This window comes from Penaeus monodon, chromosome 14, assembly GCF_015228065.2.
Source record: "Penaeus monodon isolate SGIC_2016 chromosome 14, NSTDA_Pmon_1, whole genome shotgun sequence".
In the NCBI taxonomy this organism is placed as follows: Eukaryota; Metazoa; Arthropoda; class Malacostraca; order Decapoda; family Penaeidae; genus Penaeus; species Penaeus monodon.
In genome coordinates, this window is record NC_051399.1 from 43,011,281 (window position 1) to 43,031,280 (window position 20,000).

Here is a 20,000-nt window from a genome sequence, read left to right on the forward strand (position 1 = left end):
ATTAATCATTGATTTAATCCAATGCTTGGCTCATTCCAGTATGGCCAATCATGCTACATGCTTCAATGCTGCATGCATGTCAACCATCTATCTATGTATGCTTATGTAGGAGTTCCCAGAAGGACCCACATTATCTTCACAATGACCTTCAACCTCGAGTGTATGTAAACAAACAATAAACATGACCTCGAAGAACAAAGAACAAACATCCAAAAAATGTGATTTCCCACCAGAACTAAACATGCATGTCTCAACCCCCCCCCCCCACACATATCCACGGGAATCAAAGATCAATATGCTTAAAATACACGTCAAAAAAGAAAAAGACATTTCATTGGTAAAGAAAAACATTTAATCATCACCTGGCGAATACATGTTACAGAAGGTACCAGAGTAAATATTTTCTCCAAGGGTGCCAGACAAAGCATTTCCTCGTAGATATAAGTAAAAGAAACAAAGAATGGAGCCTGTCTACCCACTTGGGAGGAAAACCATCTTAAATAACGCTCGACCGCCGAGGACTGTTGCCATGAAAGAGAAGACCAACAGACCCTGGCTTATTTCCACCCCTCTTTAGACGGCTTGGAACATCATCCTTACTTCTCTAAAGTGAAGTTTCTGCAAGAGATGATGTCTACCCTGCTGGCGGAGACCGGGAACCCTCGTGGAATGCCCGGTACTTGACATTATTGGCAAAAATGAGTAGGAATCCGTTGTCTCATCCTTTCCCCGGTCGCCGCCTCTGTTGTGGTGAAACAGCTGATCCAACCTCCTCTCACGCCGCTTTATTTTCACCTTTCCGCCTTTATTTCCTGGCTCGCGGCGACTCTCGATAGCAGGCGGGATTTACGGCGTGTTGTATTTTAAAAGAGGGCTTGAAAGGACGTTCAAATTTCAATTAACGTGGGTTGATTATTTTCACGTTGCTCGGTTGAAAACGGTCACCCTTTTTTCGAAACGTTTGGAGGAATATCAAGCGAAACGGGGACAAGAGGGTTAAAAACATTTAAAATTCGAACCAAAAGGAAGGACTGGACGTATAATCAACGCCACCGTCGTAGATAAATGGCATAAAAGGCCGAGGAGAGTCTCTTTGCGCTTCTCGCTCGTCACTTCTCCCCCTCGTGCGGCCGCAGTGCCATCTGTTGGCGAGGAGAACAACCAGTGCGTGTGGCCCGAGTGAAGATGAGTTCCAGACCCGACATCAACCGCCGCAGTAAGTCGATTTATGCGATTTTTCTTTGATGAACGTGGGGGTTAGGGTGGTTATTCGGATGCGTGAAGGGCCTAAATACCCGATTTCCCTTGCAGTTGCGACGATCGCCAAGAAGAAGAGGGCGAAAAAGGCGAAACCCAACAGGCCCCAGGCACCCAAGGCTCGAGAGGGCAATGACAACAATTCCGCAAGAGGAAGGTGAGTCTCTTTATAATATTCGGTAAGGGTAGAGTAACGTCGGATTTCGGGGATTTTTCGCACTTGCTGAGACGATTTGTGGGGGGAGTGTAGGTGTTACCGGGAAAAATTTCAAAGAGAAAACTGTGGGTTTTTTTTTCTCTCTCTCTCGCTTTTGAGTTTTGTCGACTGTTTTTTTTTTCTCCTTCCTGTCTTCCCGTTTTTCTGAAGATTAAAAAAAAAAAAAAAAAAATTCTCTCTACATGATGACAGCTTTTCGCTAAAATGGATTCCTCGGATTTAATTTCATTTGCCAGATCGACTCGTTACAAAATTACTGAAAAAACATGAGTTTACTGAAAAAAAAAATATATATATATATTATGTCAAATGTCAGAAAACATTCATCAAGCGAAAAAGGAAACGATCATTAAAAAAAATTAATAAATAAAGATGCAATGTTTTTCTTACATTTATTGCTTTGCCGAAAAAGTAAACAACGAAAATGTGACACCTGGAACTCTACATTTTTTTTTTTTTTATTCACTTTCCATATAAAAAGTTCTCGGGGTAACTGTAGGCCTATACGAGTGCTATGTTTCTTGTAATTGTTTTTGCAGTGTCTTTGTCTCTTTTAGGAGGAGTCTTTTTAGGGTTAGTGTTCTTGTAAATTGTGGGATTTAGGGATTATAATGGCTATGGAGGTAATGATAGGAATTGGTTGTTTGTTATTTTTTTTTAGATATTTGTGATTATTTTTTATAGACCTCTTGAATGATTTCATTATTTTTTAAGTTTATCCTTGAAAAGAAGGGTTAACTGCAATATAGCATGTACTGTAGATAAGTAATTGCTTGTAGGCCTATTCTAGCGCTTGGTATTAGATAACATAATTCAGAGCTTATCTGACATTCCAAGTGGGCACTTGATTACTTATCAAGCGGAGAGGTTCTTCTGGGAACACGTGTTGGAAAGTAATTTTTCACAAGGCTAAAAGCACTTCCTTGTGGCCATGTGGTTTGAATGGTTTTCAGTGTCCTTCATTTTATGCTGGCTGTTACTGACATTGTTGTTGTGAACCCTGATCATTTTGCCATTGAGTTAGACCTGGGTGGAACTGATTATCAATGAGTAGTCGTAAATTCTTGTCTTGTGACTTTTTTTTAAAACAAGGTGAAGTGTGTCTCGGTATAGTTATTTCTAATTTGGTTAATTGGCTTTAAAATTACTAGTTAATGCAGTTGTGTTGATAATAGAATAGGAGATCTGTAATTGCAAATCCAAGGTTTATTTTTAGAATGTAGGCAACAGATGCTGACCTTGAGAAAAGTATGGAATTCCAACACAAAGCATAAACGTTTATCACAAGTAAACATGTGACACTTCAAACAGCTGAGTCTTCACCCATACATTCATTCAATTTTTAACAAGGAAAGAGATAGATACTTTGATATATTTGTTTTTAACTGGGAAAGTATGTACACTTGTTTTGTGGTAAGCAGTCTATGAATTAGATTTACCATTTTTTGTGAGATCATCAGTTTAGCATCTGGATGTTACAATGAATAAGGCCATGTTTAGGTAGATTAGGGAGATATATTTTGGGTATTTGGCCGTTTAAGTATTTAGTTTAGGTGTTTGACATTGCTGCTGCTCCTTTCATTCATTTGTTTTTTATTCTGAGATTTTTTTGGTGGTACCTTTATTTATTCATATAGTTTTGATGTGCATGAACCATTAATGAAATAGAAAGTACTGAGAAAGTGATTTTACAGTGATTCTACCCTTACTTTACTTTTACTCTCCACCAACATTTACTTGTCTGTCAAACTTTGCGTATTCCTGTTAAAGACCAGTTCATTTGTGTGTCGATAAATCTATGAATAAATAAATGAAGGAATCTGGCTCGTTCCATACTGTTGACTGCCTTCATTTGGCAGAGGCTAAAAAAATAGGAGTATTGTGTATTCTTAATTTTTAGGGAAACAAGCAAAAGATCTTTTGGATCTGAAATGTGTATAGTGTATATTAGGTGGGATGAAAAATCAAAGGTGAATAGTATGTATTAGCACACTGAAGTGAATTTGAGTGTATTTGTGTTTGATTATGGCATTTAGAAATGTTTTCCCTGCTTTTCATTGGAAACTGAATTAAAGAACATTGATAGCTATTTGAGATTATATATTTTTTTATCTCTATATGAGGTGGTTCCATATAGATATGGGTCCTTGAAAGAATTCACTGAAATAGAAAAACCCTTGCATATTTAGGTTATATATATAAATATATATATATTTATTTATTCAAGCTCTATCTTGGTAGAGATTTGTAGATCATTGCCCAAGTGTGAGGCATGGAGGCCACAACATTATGCATTTGATGTGCAGATCCATAGACTTTGTACATAAACAGATGTTCATTGCATTCATTATGACCATTAGATTAGTTTTTCCTATTTCCATGCATTCCTATTCTGGATAATAAGCAAAGTGTATTTAATTGTTTATCATTTTCCTTTATTTTTAATGTGTTTAATATGTATGTGTTAGTAACTCAAGATCCATATGTTTGCTCAGACACATCACACAGACACATGACTTGTTCAGTCTACCCAACTATCATGTTAATGCCCCAAATTATTGTTTGTGATTGTTATTCAGTTGGTTCATTTATATGTTGTGTGTCTATTTGTGTTTATATTTACAATATATATATTCATATGTATGTATGTGTGTTTATATGACATCTGTAAGCTGAATTGGTTTTGTAAGTACATTTAAATCCAGGATTATAAATAACTGAGGTTGTATTCTACTTTGCCCTGGTTGAGAGAATTGAAGGTAGTTTTGACTGATATTTAACCAGTGCCCATGTAAACAGAGGCTGAGATGTGGTGCACTGAAGCTGCACTTAATTATACATCTCATTTGATAATAACAGTTGATATAATTAATGGTGACCTGTGTGACTGATTGCTTTTTTCTATGTAGGCATCACTGATTTTGACCATGATAATAGCAATTTGTTACAAGGAGAATGTTTTACAAGAATCGCATTAGATGTTATGATAGCTAGATGAACACAATGACAGACATAAACTTGGAGGTTTAGGTTTAGAAACCTGCTATGTAGAATATTTCTTTTTGATTACAATGTAAATGTTTCCTTGCCTACTTCCCTTTATGTGAAATACTGTATTAAAAAGGAGCTCAGGTTTGTACATGGTACCCATAATGTACATACCAGATCATAAGGTGGTGTCCTCACACCTTTTACTAGCACCTATTGTCATCAAACCAAAACATCTATAAGTGCATGGGAATTCCTAAAGAGGAGTTATCAATCTATTTTTCGTGGAGAATGATAAGTGGTAGGCTAGCATTTAAATGTTACATACAGGTGACTACACAATCTCCATCTGAAGCACTGGCAGTCCCGTAAATGATAAATCATTAGAATCATGCAGTATTCTTCCCAGCATGTAGACTGCATGTGCTAAATAGTGTTAAGTTTCAGTGACAATCCAAGTAGCATCCAGACACGTTGCCTTGGTTGACTTTAAGTGTAGCATGTTGTCTCCAGATGAGATAGTGAGGAACGACAGACTCATGTCCATTGTTCAAATCGCAAAACTTGTGGGGATTAACATACTAACTTGGTGAATCTTTCAGTCCTTTTGTAATTGGCCACGTTTTTCTTTTCTCGGATTGAGAGAGAGGGGGAAAAAGGCAGTTACGATTGAGAGAGGGAAGATGGTCTGGGCAGAGAGAGGGAGAGTGAGGACAGAAATGATGGGGGAGGGAGACGAAGAGGCGATAGAGGGAGAAAGGCAGAGGGTGATGAGAGAGAGAGAGAGAGAGAGAGAGAGAGAGAGAGAGAGAGAGAGAGAGAGAGAGAGCGGTGGGGAGAGAGAAAAAGGGCGATAGAGGAAAGAGAGAAAAACAATGGGAATGAGGGGGAGAGAGAGAGAGAGAGAGAGAGAGAGAGAGAGAGAGAGAGAAAGAAAGAAAGAAAAGAGCGATGGGCGAGAAGGATTTATAGGGGAAAGGAAGAGCGATACGAGAAAGCGAAGAAGAGCAATATATAGAGTGAGTGAATGAGGAGTGTCATAGAATGGGAAAAAGGAAGGACGGTAAAAGGGGAGGGAGAACGCGACAAGAAGAGAGAGGGAGAGGGAGAGAGAGGGAGAGAGAGGGAGAGAGAGAGAGAGAGAGAGAGAGAGAGAGAGAGAAGAGAAGAGAAGAGAAGAGAGAATAGAGCGAGTAGAGCGGGAGTGAGAGGGAGAGTGACGTGGGCTGCGGTGGCAGATGTGTAGGTGTGTATGTGTAGTAGGCGAGGACAGGATCGAGGTGCGGTAGTGGGGGGGGGGGGGCTGATGCTTCTTGTTACGTCATTAGTCCGTCGCGCTAAATGTTTCGTTTTCAACTATACGTATCCATACATTTAATATTACTTTGTTTGAACTTTTTTAGCTTGATTAACGAGAACGATTGTTAAGAATCACCTAAAAGTATCGTAAACCAGCTTTAAGGAAAGCAGACCTTTTTTTTTTAAGACTCCTCCCACTCTGAAGATGTATAGGTTTGTCTTGACTCTGTTTCAAGTACGTTGATTATCGGCCTTTTTATTTTTTATTTTTTATTTTTTTATTTTTTAGAATTTATAGTAATGTTTATTAAAGCTTGTTGGGTGTTTCAAGTGCGTTGATTATCGGCCTTTTTTATTTTTTATTGTTATTTTTTTTTAGAATTTATAGTAATGTTTATTAAAGCTTGTTGGGTGTTACTAAGCTCGTTCTGAATATTACATTTGACCGTTGTGTTCATGTTTCGATTCCGTATTGAAGTTTATTTTGTTACGGGGTACCGTGACAGTGGTTTTCTTTGAAAGACTGCTTGAAGGATTGTTACGCTTGGTGTGTTTCCGGTTTTCATGCAGGCGTCTCAAAGCGATCGTTGTTTAAAAGCATAAAGAGCAGTTATTGTTTTAGAGGATTTTTAACTTTCCTGCTGATATTAATAAGCAGTGTTCATAGGTAATCTTATGGTTCTGACGGTGATTATGAGTGTAAGTTGTTACCAGTGATTTGTGTGTCTGGGTGCGGCCTTATGATTATAGCAGGTGGTTGACATATACTGGAACAGGCGATGAGAGGGAGAGAGAGGGGGGAGGTTAGTGAGAGAGAACCTGGGAAGACGTTTTGTGTGCAAAAGTCGTTTATTCGTGCGCTCGTCCAAGTATTTGGCGAGGAGTTGGGGGATGAGGTAAGATGCAGCGTGTAATGTATCGGGCGGGCCACCCAAGGTCACGGCAAGGGAGTCGAGAGAGGCGCGTCATGTTGCCAGTTGTCACGTGGAACTTCCGTTGAGCCGGCGACTTCGCTCGTGTTTGCATCCCCGTGGCGGAGAGCGTGGCCCGCGCGCAGCCCCGGCAGGAGGAGCGGGGGAAGGTGCGCATCAAAACAAACCCGAAAGAGAGCCCAGTTCCCGGCGAGAATGTTTAGATCTTGAAGAGTCTTATATTTGGCTTCCTACCCCTGGCTTCTCAGCACTTATCCTTCGTGTTTTTTTTCCCTTCTCGCTCTCGCTCGTTTCTCCGTTTGCAAGTGATTTCCTTTGTTCTTCCTCCGCCTTGTGTGAATCGCCTCACCCTCCTCCTGACTTCTCTTCCCCCCCCCCCCACCTCCTTAGCTATCCTTACCCATTCTATCTCCCCCCCCTCCTCCATTCCACTTTTCCCTCCATCTCGCCCTCCCTCTATCCCTCCCCCCCCCCTCCTTCCCTCCCTTTCCCTCACCGTCTCTCTGTTCCTCCTCTTTCTGCTCCTCCAGCCTTCCTCCCTCCCCTTCCACCCCCCTTCCTCCCTCCCCTTCCACCCCCCCCTTCCTCCCTCCCCTTCCACCCCCCCTTCCACCTCCCCTGCGTGATGGTTGAGGTCTATCTTGCCTCGATAGGAAGGCCTGCACCCCGGGACCGCCTCGCTCTCGACGGCGATAGCGAGCAGCCGGGGGTGGTGGTGGTGGTGGGGGGGGCTCCATTGCCACCTGTTACAAAGGATACTCTTGATAACGGTCGTGCTGGGCTGGGCTCGCGCGGGGAAATTAGTCATGATCGGAGACGAGTTTCTCTTTCTCTTTTAATTATTCTTAAGCTTTTAGTACCCCCCCCCTCTCTCTCTCTCTCTCTCTCTCTCTTCCTTTTCCTCTTCCTCTTCCTCTCCCTTCCCCCTCCCCCTCCCCCTCCCCCCCTTCTCTCTCTCTCTCTCTCTCTCTCTCTCTCTCGGGTCCTCGCTCATTCGTCTCCTCTCTCTCTCTCCCTGCTCCTCTCTCTCTCTATCTCTCTCTCGACTCTCTCTCTCGGTCTCCTCTCTCCTCTCTCTCCTCTTCTCCCTTCTCTCCTCGCTCTCCCTCTTCGTCTCTCTCTCTCTCTCTATCTCTCCCTCCCTCCCTCCCTCCCCCTCCCTCCCGTCCCTCCCCTCCTCCCTCCCTCCCTCCCTCTACTTCTTGTCACTTCGTTACGAAATAAGTATTCGTTTTCTATTGTCCGGGTATTACAGTTGTTGTCATACTATATTCTTTGACGTAATTCCTGCGTTGGATTGTCACGATTCATGGTATCATTCACGGACCTATTATTATTATTTTTCTTTGTTTCGTGAGTTGTCGTGTTCTGTCCAAGGTACGTACTTGGGTAGGCATAGTATTACTACGCATTTTCGGAGCTCCCTTGTCTTTTGAACAGATGCCTACGCTGAGTTTATTAGAAGCCGTCATTATAAGCTGGTTCATTTTGTCTGCTATCATCCGTAGCTGGAAACTCTTCTGATTGCCGCTAGCTACTCTTTTTGCATCTTCCTCTCCCCTCTCCTTCTTTCCTCTCACTCTTCCTCTCCCCTCTACCCTCCCTCCCTTACGTCCTGTCTCCCTTCCTCTTCCCTCTACTCTCCCTCTCTCCCTCCCTTCCTGTCTCTTTCCCTTTCCCCCCCTTCCCTTCTCTCTCTCACTCTCTCTCTCTCTCTTCTCACATCTCGTCTTTCATCTCTCTCTCTCTCATCTCCTCAAACCTCTCTCTCATACTCCTCAAAATCAAACCTCTCTACTACACACCACAATCTCCTCTCGGTCTCGCTAACACTCCGTCGCTCTCTCTCTCGTCCCTCTCACTTCTCTCTCTATCCCTCTCACTTCTCTCTCCACTGCTCTCTCTCTCTCTCTCACACTTCTCTCTCTCTCTCCTCACTTCTCTCTCTCCACTTCTCTCTCTCCTCCCCACTTCGCCCCTCTCCTATCTCTCTCGATCTCTCTCTCCGCTCTCTCTCTCCAATCACTTCTCTCTCTCTCTCTCCTCACTTCTCTTCTCTCATCTCTCTCAAATCACTTCTCCTCTCTCACTTCTCTCTCTTCCTCACTTCTCTCTCTCTCTCGTCACTTCTCGCTCTCTCTCTCGGTCCTTCTCTCGCTCTCGCGCTCTCTCAACTTTTCTCTCTCTCTCGCTCTCTCTCTCTCACTTTTCTCTCTCTCTGTCTCTCTCTCTCTCACTTTTCTCTCTCTCTCTCTCTCTCTCGTCACTTGTCTCTCTCTCTCTCGTCTATCTCACTGTTTCTCTCTCTCTCTCTCTCTCACTTTTCTGCTCGCTCGCTCCTCTCTCTCTTCTCTCTCTTTCTCTCTCTCCTTCCCGTCGTCCTTCTCTCTCTCTCTCTCTCTCGCTCTCTCTCTCTCCCTTTTCTCTCGTCTCGTCTCTCACGACTTTCTCTCCTCTCTCTCTCTCACTTTTCTCTCTCTCTCTGGCTTTTTTTTTTTCTCTCTCCTACTCTCCTCTCTCTCCACTTTTTCTCTCATCTCTCTCTCTCTCGAACTTTTTTCTTCTCGTCTCTCTCCTCCTCTCTCGGACTTTTCTCTCTCTCTCTCTCTCTCTCTTCTCTTCGCGTCTACCTCTTCACATCGTCTCCTCACTCATCCTCTCTCTCTGCACTCTGTCCTCTCTGATCTCTCTCTCTCATCTCTTCGCTCTCTCTCTCTCTCACTTTTCTCCTCTCTCTCTCACTTTTCTCTCTCTCTCTCTCTTCCTCTTCTACTTTTTCCTCTCTCTCTCCTCTCTCTCAACTTTTTTTCTCATCTCTCACTTTTCTCTCTCGCTCTCACTTTTCACTCTCTCTCTCATCTTTTCCTCCTCTCTACTCTCAACTTTTCTCTCTCTCTTCACACTTTTCCTCCTCTCTTCTCATCCCTTTTCTCTCTACTCCCCCCCTCTCCCTTCTCTCGCCCTCTCTCTCTCAATCGAAAAAACTATAAATCCTTCTCCCTCTCATCTCTCCAAAAACTTTTCTCATCTCTCTCCATCTCTATAGTCACTAGATAAATTTCTCTCTCTCCTCCCCTTTTCTCTCTCTAGCTCTCTCTCTCATCGATACACGAAAAAAAACTTTCAAAAGGCAACTTTTTCTTCTCTCGCTCTCTCTCTCACTTTTTCTCTCTCTCTCCCTTCTCTCTCTCTCACTTTTCTCTCTCTCTCTCTCTCCATCATCTCCTCCTCCGGTCTCTCTCTCTCCCTCCTCTTCTCCTCTCTCTCTCCTCTCCCTCTCGCAGACTCTCTCCTCCTCTCTCCGTCGCCTCCTCTCCCTTCGTCCTCTAATCCTCTTCTTCTCTCACTCTCACATTCTCTCCTCATCTATCTCTCCGTCTCTCTCTCACTTCTCTCAACTCTTCTCTCCTCTCTCTCGTCTCTCTCAACTTTCTCTCTCTCTCCTCTCACTTCCTCTCCTCTCTTTTCTCTCTCTCTCTCTCCTCCGGACTCTCTCTCTCTCTCCTCCGGCGTCTCCTCCTCTCTGGATCGTCTCCCTCAAGCTGTTCTCTCGTCTCCATCTCTCTCTCGGACTTTCTCTCTCTCTCTCATCTCGCTCACCCGCTCTCCCTCTCTTCCTCCTCTCTCTCTCTCTCTCTCACTCTCAAAGCTCTCCTCTCTCTCGGGTCCGTCGTCGTCCTAGTCTCTCCTCTCGCACCCTGCTCGATCTCGACTTCATCTCTCTCTCTCCTCTCTCTCGTCTCTCCGCTGCTCTCTCGCTCTTCATCTCCCCCCCCCCCCCTCTACCCTCCCTCCCTTACTTCCTGTCTCCCTTCCTCTTCCCTCTACTCTCGCTCTCTCCCTCCCTTCCTGTCTCTTCCTTTTCCCCCTACCTTCCCTTCTCTCTCTCACACTCTCTCTCTCTCTCTCTCCCCGTCTCGATCTCTCATCTCTCCCTCCCGGTTTCGTCGTTCCCTCTTCCACTCTCTGTCCGTCTCTCTCTCCATTCCTCTCTCCTCTCTCTCCACACTCTTCGAAACCCTCCTTCTCTCTACGTCACTTCTCGCTCCCTCCCTCTCCCGTCCTCTCTCTCTCTCTCTCTCTCCCCCTCTACCCTCCCTCCCTTACTTCCTGTCTCCCTTCCTCTTCCCTCTACTCTCCCTCTCTCCCTCCCTTCCTGTCTCTTCCTTTTCCCTTTACCTTCCCTTCTCTCTCTCACTCTCTCTCTCTCCTCTCTCCTCTCTCTCTCTCCCTCCTCTCTCTCTCTCTCTCCTCTCTCATCTCACCTCTCCCCCTCTCTCTCTCTTCCTCTCATCCCTCTCTTCCTCATCTCCATCCTTCTCCTCTCTCGTCATCTCTTCGGTACGTCCGTCTCATGTGCTCTCCTCTCGTCCTTCTCAACTCCTCGTTTCTCTCCTTCTCGTCCTCGTCTTCTCTCTCTCTCTCTCTCTCTCTCTCTCTCTCTCTCCATTTTTTAATTCGCATTTACTCTCTCTCTCTCTCTCTCCATTTTTTCTTTTCTCATCTCGTCACTTTTCTCTCTGTCCTCCCCTCTCACTTTTTCTCTCTCTCACTTTTTCTCGTCTCTCTTCTCATCGTCTCACTTTTCGCTTTTTCTCTCTCTCGTCTTCTCAATCAACTGCTTTTCGCTCTCCTCTTCTCACTTTTCTCTCTCATCTCGCTCTCTTCTCTCACTTCTCTCTCTCTCGTTCACCTTTCCTCCTCTCGTCGCTCTCACATTTTCTCTCTCTCTCTCTCTTCTCTCACACTTTTCTTCTTTTCTCCTCATCTCTCTCTCTCGCTCACTTTTTTTTCCCTTTTTCCTCTCCTTCTCTCTCTCTCTCTCCGGCGTCTTCCCACTTCTCTCTCTCGTCTCTCTCCGTCGTCTTTGTCCCCACCCCCCCCCCCCCTCCTCGTCTCTTCTCTCCATCGTCTCTCGTCCTCATTTCTCTCTTCCTCTCCTCTGCTCTCTCCTCTGACGTCTCCTCCTCTCTCTCTCTCTCCTCTCTCACTTCTCTCCTCTCTCTCTCTCTCCGATCGTCCACGTTCTCTCCCCTCTCTCTCATCCCTCGCTCTCTCTCTCGTTGTCTCATCCTTCTCTCTCTCTCATCTCTCCTCTCCTCTCTCTCGCCTCTTCTCTCTCCGATCTCACGTGTCCTCTTTTCTCTGACATCCGTTCTCCTCTCTCATCTCTCTCTCTCCTCTGCTCTCCTGTCATCCACTTTTCTCTCCTCTCCTCCTCCTCTCTCCTCTTCTCTTTCTCTCTCCTCCTCTCTCCTCTCCTCTCTCTCTATCTTCGTCTCACTCTCCACTCTCTCCAATCCATCGCCTTCTCCTCTCTCTCTCTCCTCTCTCGTCTCTCTCTCTCTCATCTCTTCCTCTCTCTCTCTCCCCCCCCCCCCTCTTCTCCCTCTCCCTTAAACTCCTGCCTCTCCCTCTCCTTCCTCTTTTCCCTCTACTTCCTCTGCTCTCGTCGCGTCTCGGGAGAATCCTCGCCTCCCTTCCGTGTCCTCTTCGGCCTTTTTTTTCACACCCCTACACTTTTTCCCTTCTCGATCTCTCGACAGTCTCTCTCTTCTCTCTTCCTCTCCGACCTCTCATCTCATCGTCTCCTATTCACCCCCCCCCCCCCCCCCCCCTCCCTCGTCGCCTCTCGTCGTCTCTCTCCGCTCGTCCGCGTTCACCTGTATCGTTTCTCTATCTCTTCTCCTCCTCTCGCTCCTCTCTCCCCCCCTTCTACCCTCCCTCCGTACTTCCTTTCTCCCTATCCTCCTTTCCCTCTACTCCCACTCTCCCTCGCACTCCCTCCCTTCCCTGTCTCTTCCTTCTTTTTCTTCAAAAAAAAAAAAAAAAAAAAACCCTTTACCGTTCCCTTTCCTCTCTCACTCTCTCTCTTCTCCTCTCTCCTCTCTCTCTCATCCTTCTCCTCTCCTCTCTCTCTCTCCTCTCCATCTCTCTGCTCTCTCGTTCTCCTCTCTCTCTGCCTCCTCTCTCTCCTCTCTCTCCCTCCTCCTCTCTCCCATCTTTCTCTCTCTCTCTACACTCTCCTTCGTCTCCTCGCTCATCCACCTCCTCTCCGCTCGCCATCTCCTTTTCACCTCTCCTCTCTCCTCGTCTCTCTTCTTTTCTCTCTCTCTGCCTTCCGTCTCTCTCTCTCTCTCACTCCTCATCTCGCCCTCCTTTCTCTCTCCTCGCTCTTTCTTTCTCTCTCTCTCACTCACGTTTCTCTCTCTCTCTCACATTTCTCTCTCTCTCACATTTCTCTCTCTCTCTCTCCACGTTTCTCCTTTCTCTCTCTCAACCTGTTCCCATTCATCATTTTTTCTCGTCACTGCACTTTCCTCTCGTTCTCTCCGTCCTCTCTCTTCACTCTCTCCTCTCTGTTCTCTCCCTCTCGCTCTCGTCCACTTTCCTTCTCTTCTCTCACCTTTCTGCACTTTCTTCTCTCTCCTCTCTCAGTTTTCTCTCTCTCTCTCTTCGTTCTCCTCTCTCGTCTCCGTCTGTCGTTCCTATCTCTCCAGACTTCCCTCGCTTAGCCTCTCTCTGTCCCTCTCGTCTCTCCTCTCGTCTCGTTCTCGTCCCTCCTCTTCGATCTCATCCTCAATCCTCCTCTCTCCTCTCTCTCTCAGTGCCTCTCTCGGTCTCTTCACACCTTTCTCTCCTCACTCTACGTCTCTCCTCATCCTCTCTCTCTCTCGCTCTCTCTCTCCTTTCTCTCGTCTCTCTCTTCGTCTCGCGTCCTCTCGCTCTCTCTCGTCTGCTCATATCTCTCTCTCCGTCGATCTTCTCTCTCTCCCTCTCTCTCTCCCTCTCCTTTTTTCTTTTCGCTTGTCTCTTCGTCGTCTCTCTCTCTCTCACACATACACCTTTCTCTCTGGCTCTCTGCATCTCGTCACACTTTCTTTCTCTCGCTCTTCTACACTTTCTCTCTCTCTCCTTCTCGTCGTCTCTCGCGGCGGGTGACACTAGTCGGTTCCGGTGTCCACCGACCCCTCTCTCTCTGCTTAAAACTTCTCTTCTCTCTCTCCTGTTCTCTTCGTCCCGAATCTCACTTCTCCTCCTCTCCGTCTCTCTATTCCGTCGTCGTGCTTAATATTCTCATTCTCCTCTCTCATCGCGCTCTCTTCTCAGTCGTCACCTCTCTCTCTCAATCTCTCTGTCTCTCTCCTCTATCTCGCTCTGCTGTCTCTGTCCCTCTCTTCTCCTGATTCATCAATCTCTGTGCTCTCACACAATTTCTCTCTCTCCCATCACTTTCTCTCTCCCCTCTCTCCTTTTTTCTTCTCTCACTTCTCGGTCTCTCTATCTCTCCTCACTTTCTCTCTCTCTCTCTCTCGTAGTCTCTCTCTTCACTTTTCTCCCTCGTCTCTTTCTCTCTCCCTCTCGTCACATTTTCTCCCTCTCTCTCGTTGTACTTCTCGGCTATTTCTCCAATCCTTCCCCCTGCTCTCTCTGCACTTTTCTCTTTCTCTCTCTCTCACTTTCTAAATCCTCTCTCATCACTTTCTCTCTCTCTCTCTCACTTTCTCCTCTCTCTTCTCCATCTCTCATCACTCGCTCAGAATCATGCGGGTCTAGTCTCAGTCCTCGTCATCGTACCTCTCCTCTTCTCTCTCGGTCTCCTCCATCCTCTCTCTTCACAGCGGGTCCTCTCAGTCGGACTCTCGTTCTCCGTCCTCGTTTCACTGCGACATGATTCTCTCTCTCTCATTCTCTCACACTTTCTCTATCATCTTCTCTCACTTCTTTCTCTCTCTACTTTCTCGTTTCGCTCTCTGAAATCATTTTCTCTCTCTCTCTTTCACTTCCCCTCTCTCTCATCTGTCACTTTCTCTGCTCTCTCTCTCAACTTTCTCTCCTCTCTCGACTTTTCTCTCTCTCTCTCTCTCTCTCTACTTCTCTCTCCTCCTCTCTCCTTTCTCCTCCTCCCCTGCACTTTCTCTCTCACCTCTCCTCACTTTCCTCGCTCTCTCTCTCTCTCACAAACTTAGGGAGGGTTGTGTTCTCTCGTCCTCTTCTCACTTTCTCTACTCTCTCTCGGGACGCGTACATTTCCTCTCTCTCTCTCTCTGGGACTTTTTCTCTCTCTCTCTTCTGTTCTCTCTTCCCTCAGTCGGTCTCTCTCGGATGCTACTCCGTCAATATCTCTCTCTCTCAATCGGCTCTTCTCTCCTCTCGTCTCGCTCTCTCATCTCTCCTCTCGACTCCTCTCGTTCTCACTTCTCGTCTCTCTCTCTCTCTCTCTGTCGTCATCATTCCTCTATCGGGTTTCCTTCTCTCCGCCTTTTTATCGACGTCGTCAGTCTCTCTCGTCTTCTCGATCACTTTCTTTTCTCACCGTCTCTTTCTCTCCTCCACTTTCTCTCTCTCTGTCTTCTCTCTCTTTCCCTCTTTCTCTCTCACTTTTCCCTCTCTCTCTTCTCTCCGTGCTCGGTCTCTCTCTCTCTCGCTTCAGTCCGTCTCCATCGCATCAGGCTCCATCGTGGCTTCCTCTCTCTCTCTCTCACTCTCTCTCTCTTCCTCTTCCTCTTCCTCTTCTTCTTCCTCTTCCTCTCTCTCGCTTCCTCTTCTCCCTTTCCTCCTCTCTCTCTCTTCGTCTCTCTCCTCAACTCATCTCTCTCTCTTCCTCGTCTTCTTCTCGTTCGCTCTTCTTTCAGCATCCCGTCTCTTATCGATCTCTCTCTCTGCTCTCATTCACTTTCTTTTTCACATCACTCTCTTCTCTCTCACTTTCTCTCTCTACTCTCTCTTCGTTCCTCTTTCCTCTCCTTCCTCCTTTCTATCTCTCTCTCTCTCGATCTCTGTCCCTCTCCTCGTCTCTCTCTCGTCCTCTCCTCACTTCCTTCGTCCTCTCACATTTCGCTTTCTCTCTGCTCTGCCTCTCCTCTCACTTCTCTCATATCCTCTCTCTCTCGAGCTTGGAGGGCTCCTCTCTCTTCCTCTCTCTCTTTACTCTCGTCCTAATCGAGTCATCTCCTCTCCGTCTCGGTCTCTCTCTTAGCTCATCGTTCTCTCCTACCTTCTCTCGATCTCGTACATCTCTCTCTCTCTAGCTCTCGCTCTTTTTCTCCGTCAATCTCTCCCCTCTCTCATCTCTCCCCGGATCTCTCTCTCTCTCTTCCACTGTTTCCATCCTCCCTCTCGTCCTCTCCTCATCTCTCTTTCTCGCTCTTTCCCGCTCTCCCATCCCTCCCCCTCTCCCTTCCGCTCCCCCTCTCCCCTCCCTTCCTCCCCCTCCATCCCTCCTCTCTCGCTCCTCTCTCTCGCTCCTCTATTCTCATGTCCCCTCTCTGCACTCCGTTCTTCTCGTTCTTCTCTCTCTTTATCTCTCTCTCAGTCCATATCGCTCTCTCATCTCTGGGGTCTCGTCCTCTCTCTTTCTCTCTCTCTCATCCGCAATTAATCAATTCATCTCATATACCACTAGCTACTTTAGCTTTTACTGAATGTCCAGTGTACGACACACGCACGATTTAGGCCTAAGTGATTTCCTTCCGGCCTGTTGTGAGGCGTGGAAGGTTGGGTTTTGTAACCGGACGGGCCTAGGCATGTAGGCTTGCCCAACGGCGAAATTCTCATGTTCGGCGCATGCACGATTTGTTGTGTTGGCCGCTTGTGGCGCTGGATGCGGCAAAACTGGATTTTCCGGGGGGGGGCACTGCTCTGCTTCAGTTGTTCCTTGTTTCTTTGTGTTTTTTTTTCCTCTTGCTATTGTGATAATGGTGATGGTGATGGCGATGGCGATGGTGATGATGATGGTGATGGTGGTGATGATTGTTATGAGTATTATTACTGTCGCTATTATGATTATTATTATTTTGAATATACTGATTATTATCATGATTACTGTTATTACCATTTATTATTATTATTATTATTATTATTAATGATGATAATATTTTTGTTAATGATATTTTCATTATCTTTATATTGTTTTTTCCTGGTTCTTCTTGTGCATCATCTGCTTTTTCTTCTTATTTTCCTTTCCCTTTTTCTTCTGTTTTTTGAGGCCGGGGTCGGGGCGGGACATTGCCCTCATAATTTGACAGGGAGGATTTAACCGCTTCTTAATCGCTTCAGTGTGTGTGAGTGTGCGTGCGTGTGCGTGTGTCCTGATATAGCCAGGATAAGGGTTGAGAGGCGCGTTTTCGGTGGCGGGGAGAGCGTTGCGGCGGTTCAGAAGAGGGGCGTGTGTGGATGGCGCTGTTACTAACCACAGGGTTGCGGATGGGTGGGTGAGGGCGAGCGGGAGGGCGCGTGTGTTTAGGCGGCTCTGGTGTGGATAACGGGAGGTGTGGGCGGAAGGGTTGGCCTTGCCTGGTCGAAGACACACGCACTGATGGTGTGGCAAGCGTTTGAATAAAAGATCAGCCATAAAGATACAAAATTCTAAAATAAAAGGTCAAAAGTGTCGGTTTTTTTCTGTCCCTTGACGTAAAATGATTGATGAGTTGATTTTTTTTATATAAAAGGATTGGATTCCACGATGGAGAGAAATTCAATCGGCGTAGTGTGTCGTGGTTTGAAAAGGAGCCGAGTATTGTTTAAATGCCAAGATGTATGGTTACGGAAAAGGTCTTCGAAATGTTCATGCAGTACGCGCTGACGCTGACGTCTCCTTACAAAATTGACATTCTTTTGTGTATTTTTATTTCCTTTTCAGGCGTTATTTTCAACTTACCTTTAGGTTAACTTATCCTTAACCTTTGTTTTCTGTTTTATAGCTCTGCGCACTTCGTTCAAGACGAAGTAGGGGAGCCACGTAGGTTCAGAAATGAGCAAGAGGCCTACATAATGGACGGAAATGGGGAAGCTTGGAGGGGTCTTCAGGGAAGCCCCTTTGTCAGTAACAACACTTGTCCGGGCCAGACCTTCGAGGAGAGGCCGTTGCTCGTTACCAAACAGAGTCAGGGCCTCCCCGACAATAACATTAAAAACCTACGACCTCCAGAGGCCGCGAACGGGTTGAAACAGGTGCCTGTAAACAGAGTCAGTCAAAAGAAAGACGAGGCGCCCGTGACACTGATGAGTGATAAGCAGGTGTTATCGGACGGCCGGGATCAGAACCAAACTCCAGTCGTGAAGAAAAAGAAGAAAAACAAATCGAAGAACAAAAATACCCAAAACGCGGCGGCTGAAGACAGGAGCGACCTGAATCCGACCCCGGCCGGGAGATCCAATCAGAGCAAGGCGCCTGCGACTCCGACCAATGAGAACCAAGTCATTTCGAGCGCCGGCGACCTAAACCAGGCGCCCGCGACCAAGAAGAAGAAGAAGAGGGCGCCAAAGAATAAAAATAATCCAAGCCAAGTTCTTAATGAAAGCACCAATCAGATGGCGACCATCGAGTGCAAAAACAATCCAAACGAAATTCCAGGTGTTAATGCAAACCACAATAAAGTCCCTGGAAATAAAAATAATAAAATTATTAGCGAAGGCGGCGAAAACAATCAGAATCAGGCCCCTGGAGGCAAGAAGAAACAAGATCAAGTCTCGGGCGACAAAAGCAATCCGAGTCAGGCCTCGAAAAATAAGAAAAACAAAAAGGGAAAGCCTGCGGTCTTGACCAGCACCCAGCCGCCGACCCAAGGCTCTCCGCAACTGCAAGAACAGACTCCCTTGATAATGAATCACCAAGCACAGATCCCTGTAATTATGAACAGCCAAGGGCAAGTTCCATTTATTACAAAAAGCCCGGGGCAAGAACAATTCCTCCCTTATAAAGAGAACCAAGCAGAGCTCCCCATTGTCAATGGTCTCCCCGAGCACGCCCCTCTGCCCCAGGGTATCCCAGGGAACAGCCCTTTTTCTCTCCCAAATCACTTGAAGACGCCCGCCCCCGTGGCCGCGGACCCGGTAGCCGTGCCGAAGCCCGTGGAGGTGTTCGTATCCGACCCGTCTCAGAGGTAACTAGTGGTGGCTGCATGGGGGGCGGAACCTCAAGTGTTTTAGTGGTTGAGGTATGAGTGACCCTCCCGCGATGGCCTTGTGTGTCAGGCCTCCTCTCCTTGCATGCCGACGCTAAGTTGCCTTCAAGCACCAGGCTGCCTGGACGATCACGACACTGTTAGGAGCGCGACGCTGTCCTTTTTTTTACGCTTTGATTACCTATCTTAGAACTTACTCCTTTTAGATTTGTGTGCCTACAACCTTAATCTCCTTGTTTATTGAAGGAGACGAGATTAATATGGCGTTACATTTACTCCATGATAGCCCATATTAATCGATCGTTTCCCCTTCTTTTCTTCCCTTGAGCGTGGCTTTGTATTTCGTCTTGCATTGGATCTGGACCTCCCAAAACAAAACCCAAAGCCGCAAATACTACCAGAAGTGGCGGCGTTGTGGCCGGCTGCCTCCTCTGCCCCGCGCCTTGTAACATATTGAAATGTACTTTGTTTACGCAATAACCTGGAGTTGTGTTTGTACTATTAGCCAACTTGCTTTATTTTTACCTTTCTTAACTCGAATGAATATAGTTTACTAAACAAGTCGTGCAGAGTTTGTTTGCTTTGTTTATATTTTGTTAACCATACTTATAGTGGGCTGTGAGTGTGATAGAGTAAACTGGCGTGTGATGAACGTCGTACGAAGGCTCGGAGATGACTGGTGGGTGATGGCCATAGCGGTAAGTGTTGGTCATAGTGATGAGGCGTGAGGCGCAAGTGTCGTAGATAGTATTAAAGCGGGAAGACGGGAAGGATGGGTGGATGTGAAAGCCTGTGATGGGTTCGGGGGGGGGGGGGGTGCGTTTAATCGAGGCAGTGCGTGTGTGGTCAATGAGAAGTATCCATCGTGAGGAGGCAAGTGTGTTGTGAAGGAGCCGTGTGTGGGTCAGTGTTCGTTGTGAAAGACTAGCGATTTACCCTAGCTTGGCAGTATTGTAGATTCCTAGTAATGCCTTTGAGGTTTGTTCAGATTTACGAATGCTATGAATTACATACTCTCCTCTTATCAGGATGATAGAGGAGAGGAAGTTTCTTCGTCCACTCTTTTACTGATAGACGTCATATTTTCTTCTGTAATTGCCATTATTTTCGTCTTTATTTATTTTTTATTACTGAAATTGTTATTACTGTTATGATGATGATAACAACAGTGATGGTGGTGATGATACTATTATTATTGTTGTGGTTGTTATTGTTATTATGATTGCTAAGACTACTATGACTGCTTTTACTACTACTACTACTACTACTACTACTACTACTACTACTACTACTACTACTACATCTCTTGATAATACTACTGTTATTGTTGTTATTATTTGCAGTTATTCTTATTCTGATTATGATTGTTGTTGTTGATGTTAGTTATTACTACATCATAAT

At 46.0% G+C, this 20,000-nt stretch overlaps 2 protein-coding genes across 2 annotated transcripts in view; one reads left to right on the top strand and one right to left on the bottom strand.

Annotated features, from left to right (window-relative positions):
- LOC119581164 overlaps window positions 1–818 on the bottom strand; it is a 29,291-nt gene extending 28,473 nt beyond the window's left edge. The window contains exon 1 of the mRNA XM_037929548.1: window positions 601–818. Coding sequence (XP_037785476.1) covers window positions 601–687 — 87 coding nt within the window. The 5' untranslated portion in view covers window positions 688–818. The remainder of the gene's footprint in view (window positions 1–600) is intronic.
- Window positions 819–1,031: 213 nt separating this feature from the next.
- Window positions 1,032–18,598, top strand: LOC119581165 (bromodomain-containing protein DDB_G0280777-like). Its single transcript, XM_037929550.1, has 3 exons — window positions 1,032–1,216; window positions 1,312–1,414; window positions 17,397–18,598. The coding sequence occupies exons 1-3, from the start codon at window positions 1,186–1,188 to the stop codon at window positions 18,580–18,582; spliced, it is 1,320 nt and encodes a 439-aa protein (XP_037785478.1). The 5' UTR covers window positions 1,032–1,185; the 3' UTR covers window positions 18,583–18,598.
- The last annotated feature ends 1,402 nt before the right edge of the window (window positions 18,599–20,000 follow it).

Bases quoted from the DNA above. Each gene is read 5' to 3' on its own strand.
- LOC119581165 (XM_037929550.1), top strand. From the start codon at position 1,186: ATGAGTTCCAGACCCGACATCAACCGCCGCA. The intron at 1,217-1,311 runs GTAAGTCGATTT...TTTCCCTTGCAG, and splicing joins ACCCGACATCAACCGCCGCA to TTGCGACGATCGCCAAGAAG. The intron at 1,415-17,396 runs GTGAGTCTCTTT...TCTGTTTTATAG, and splicing joins AACAATTCCGCAAGAGGAAG to CTCTGCGCACTTCGTTCAAG.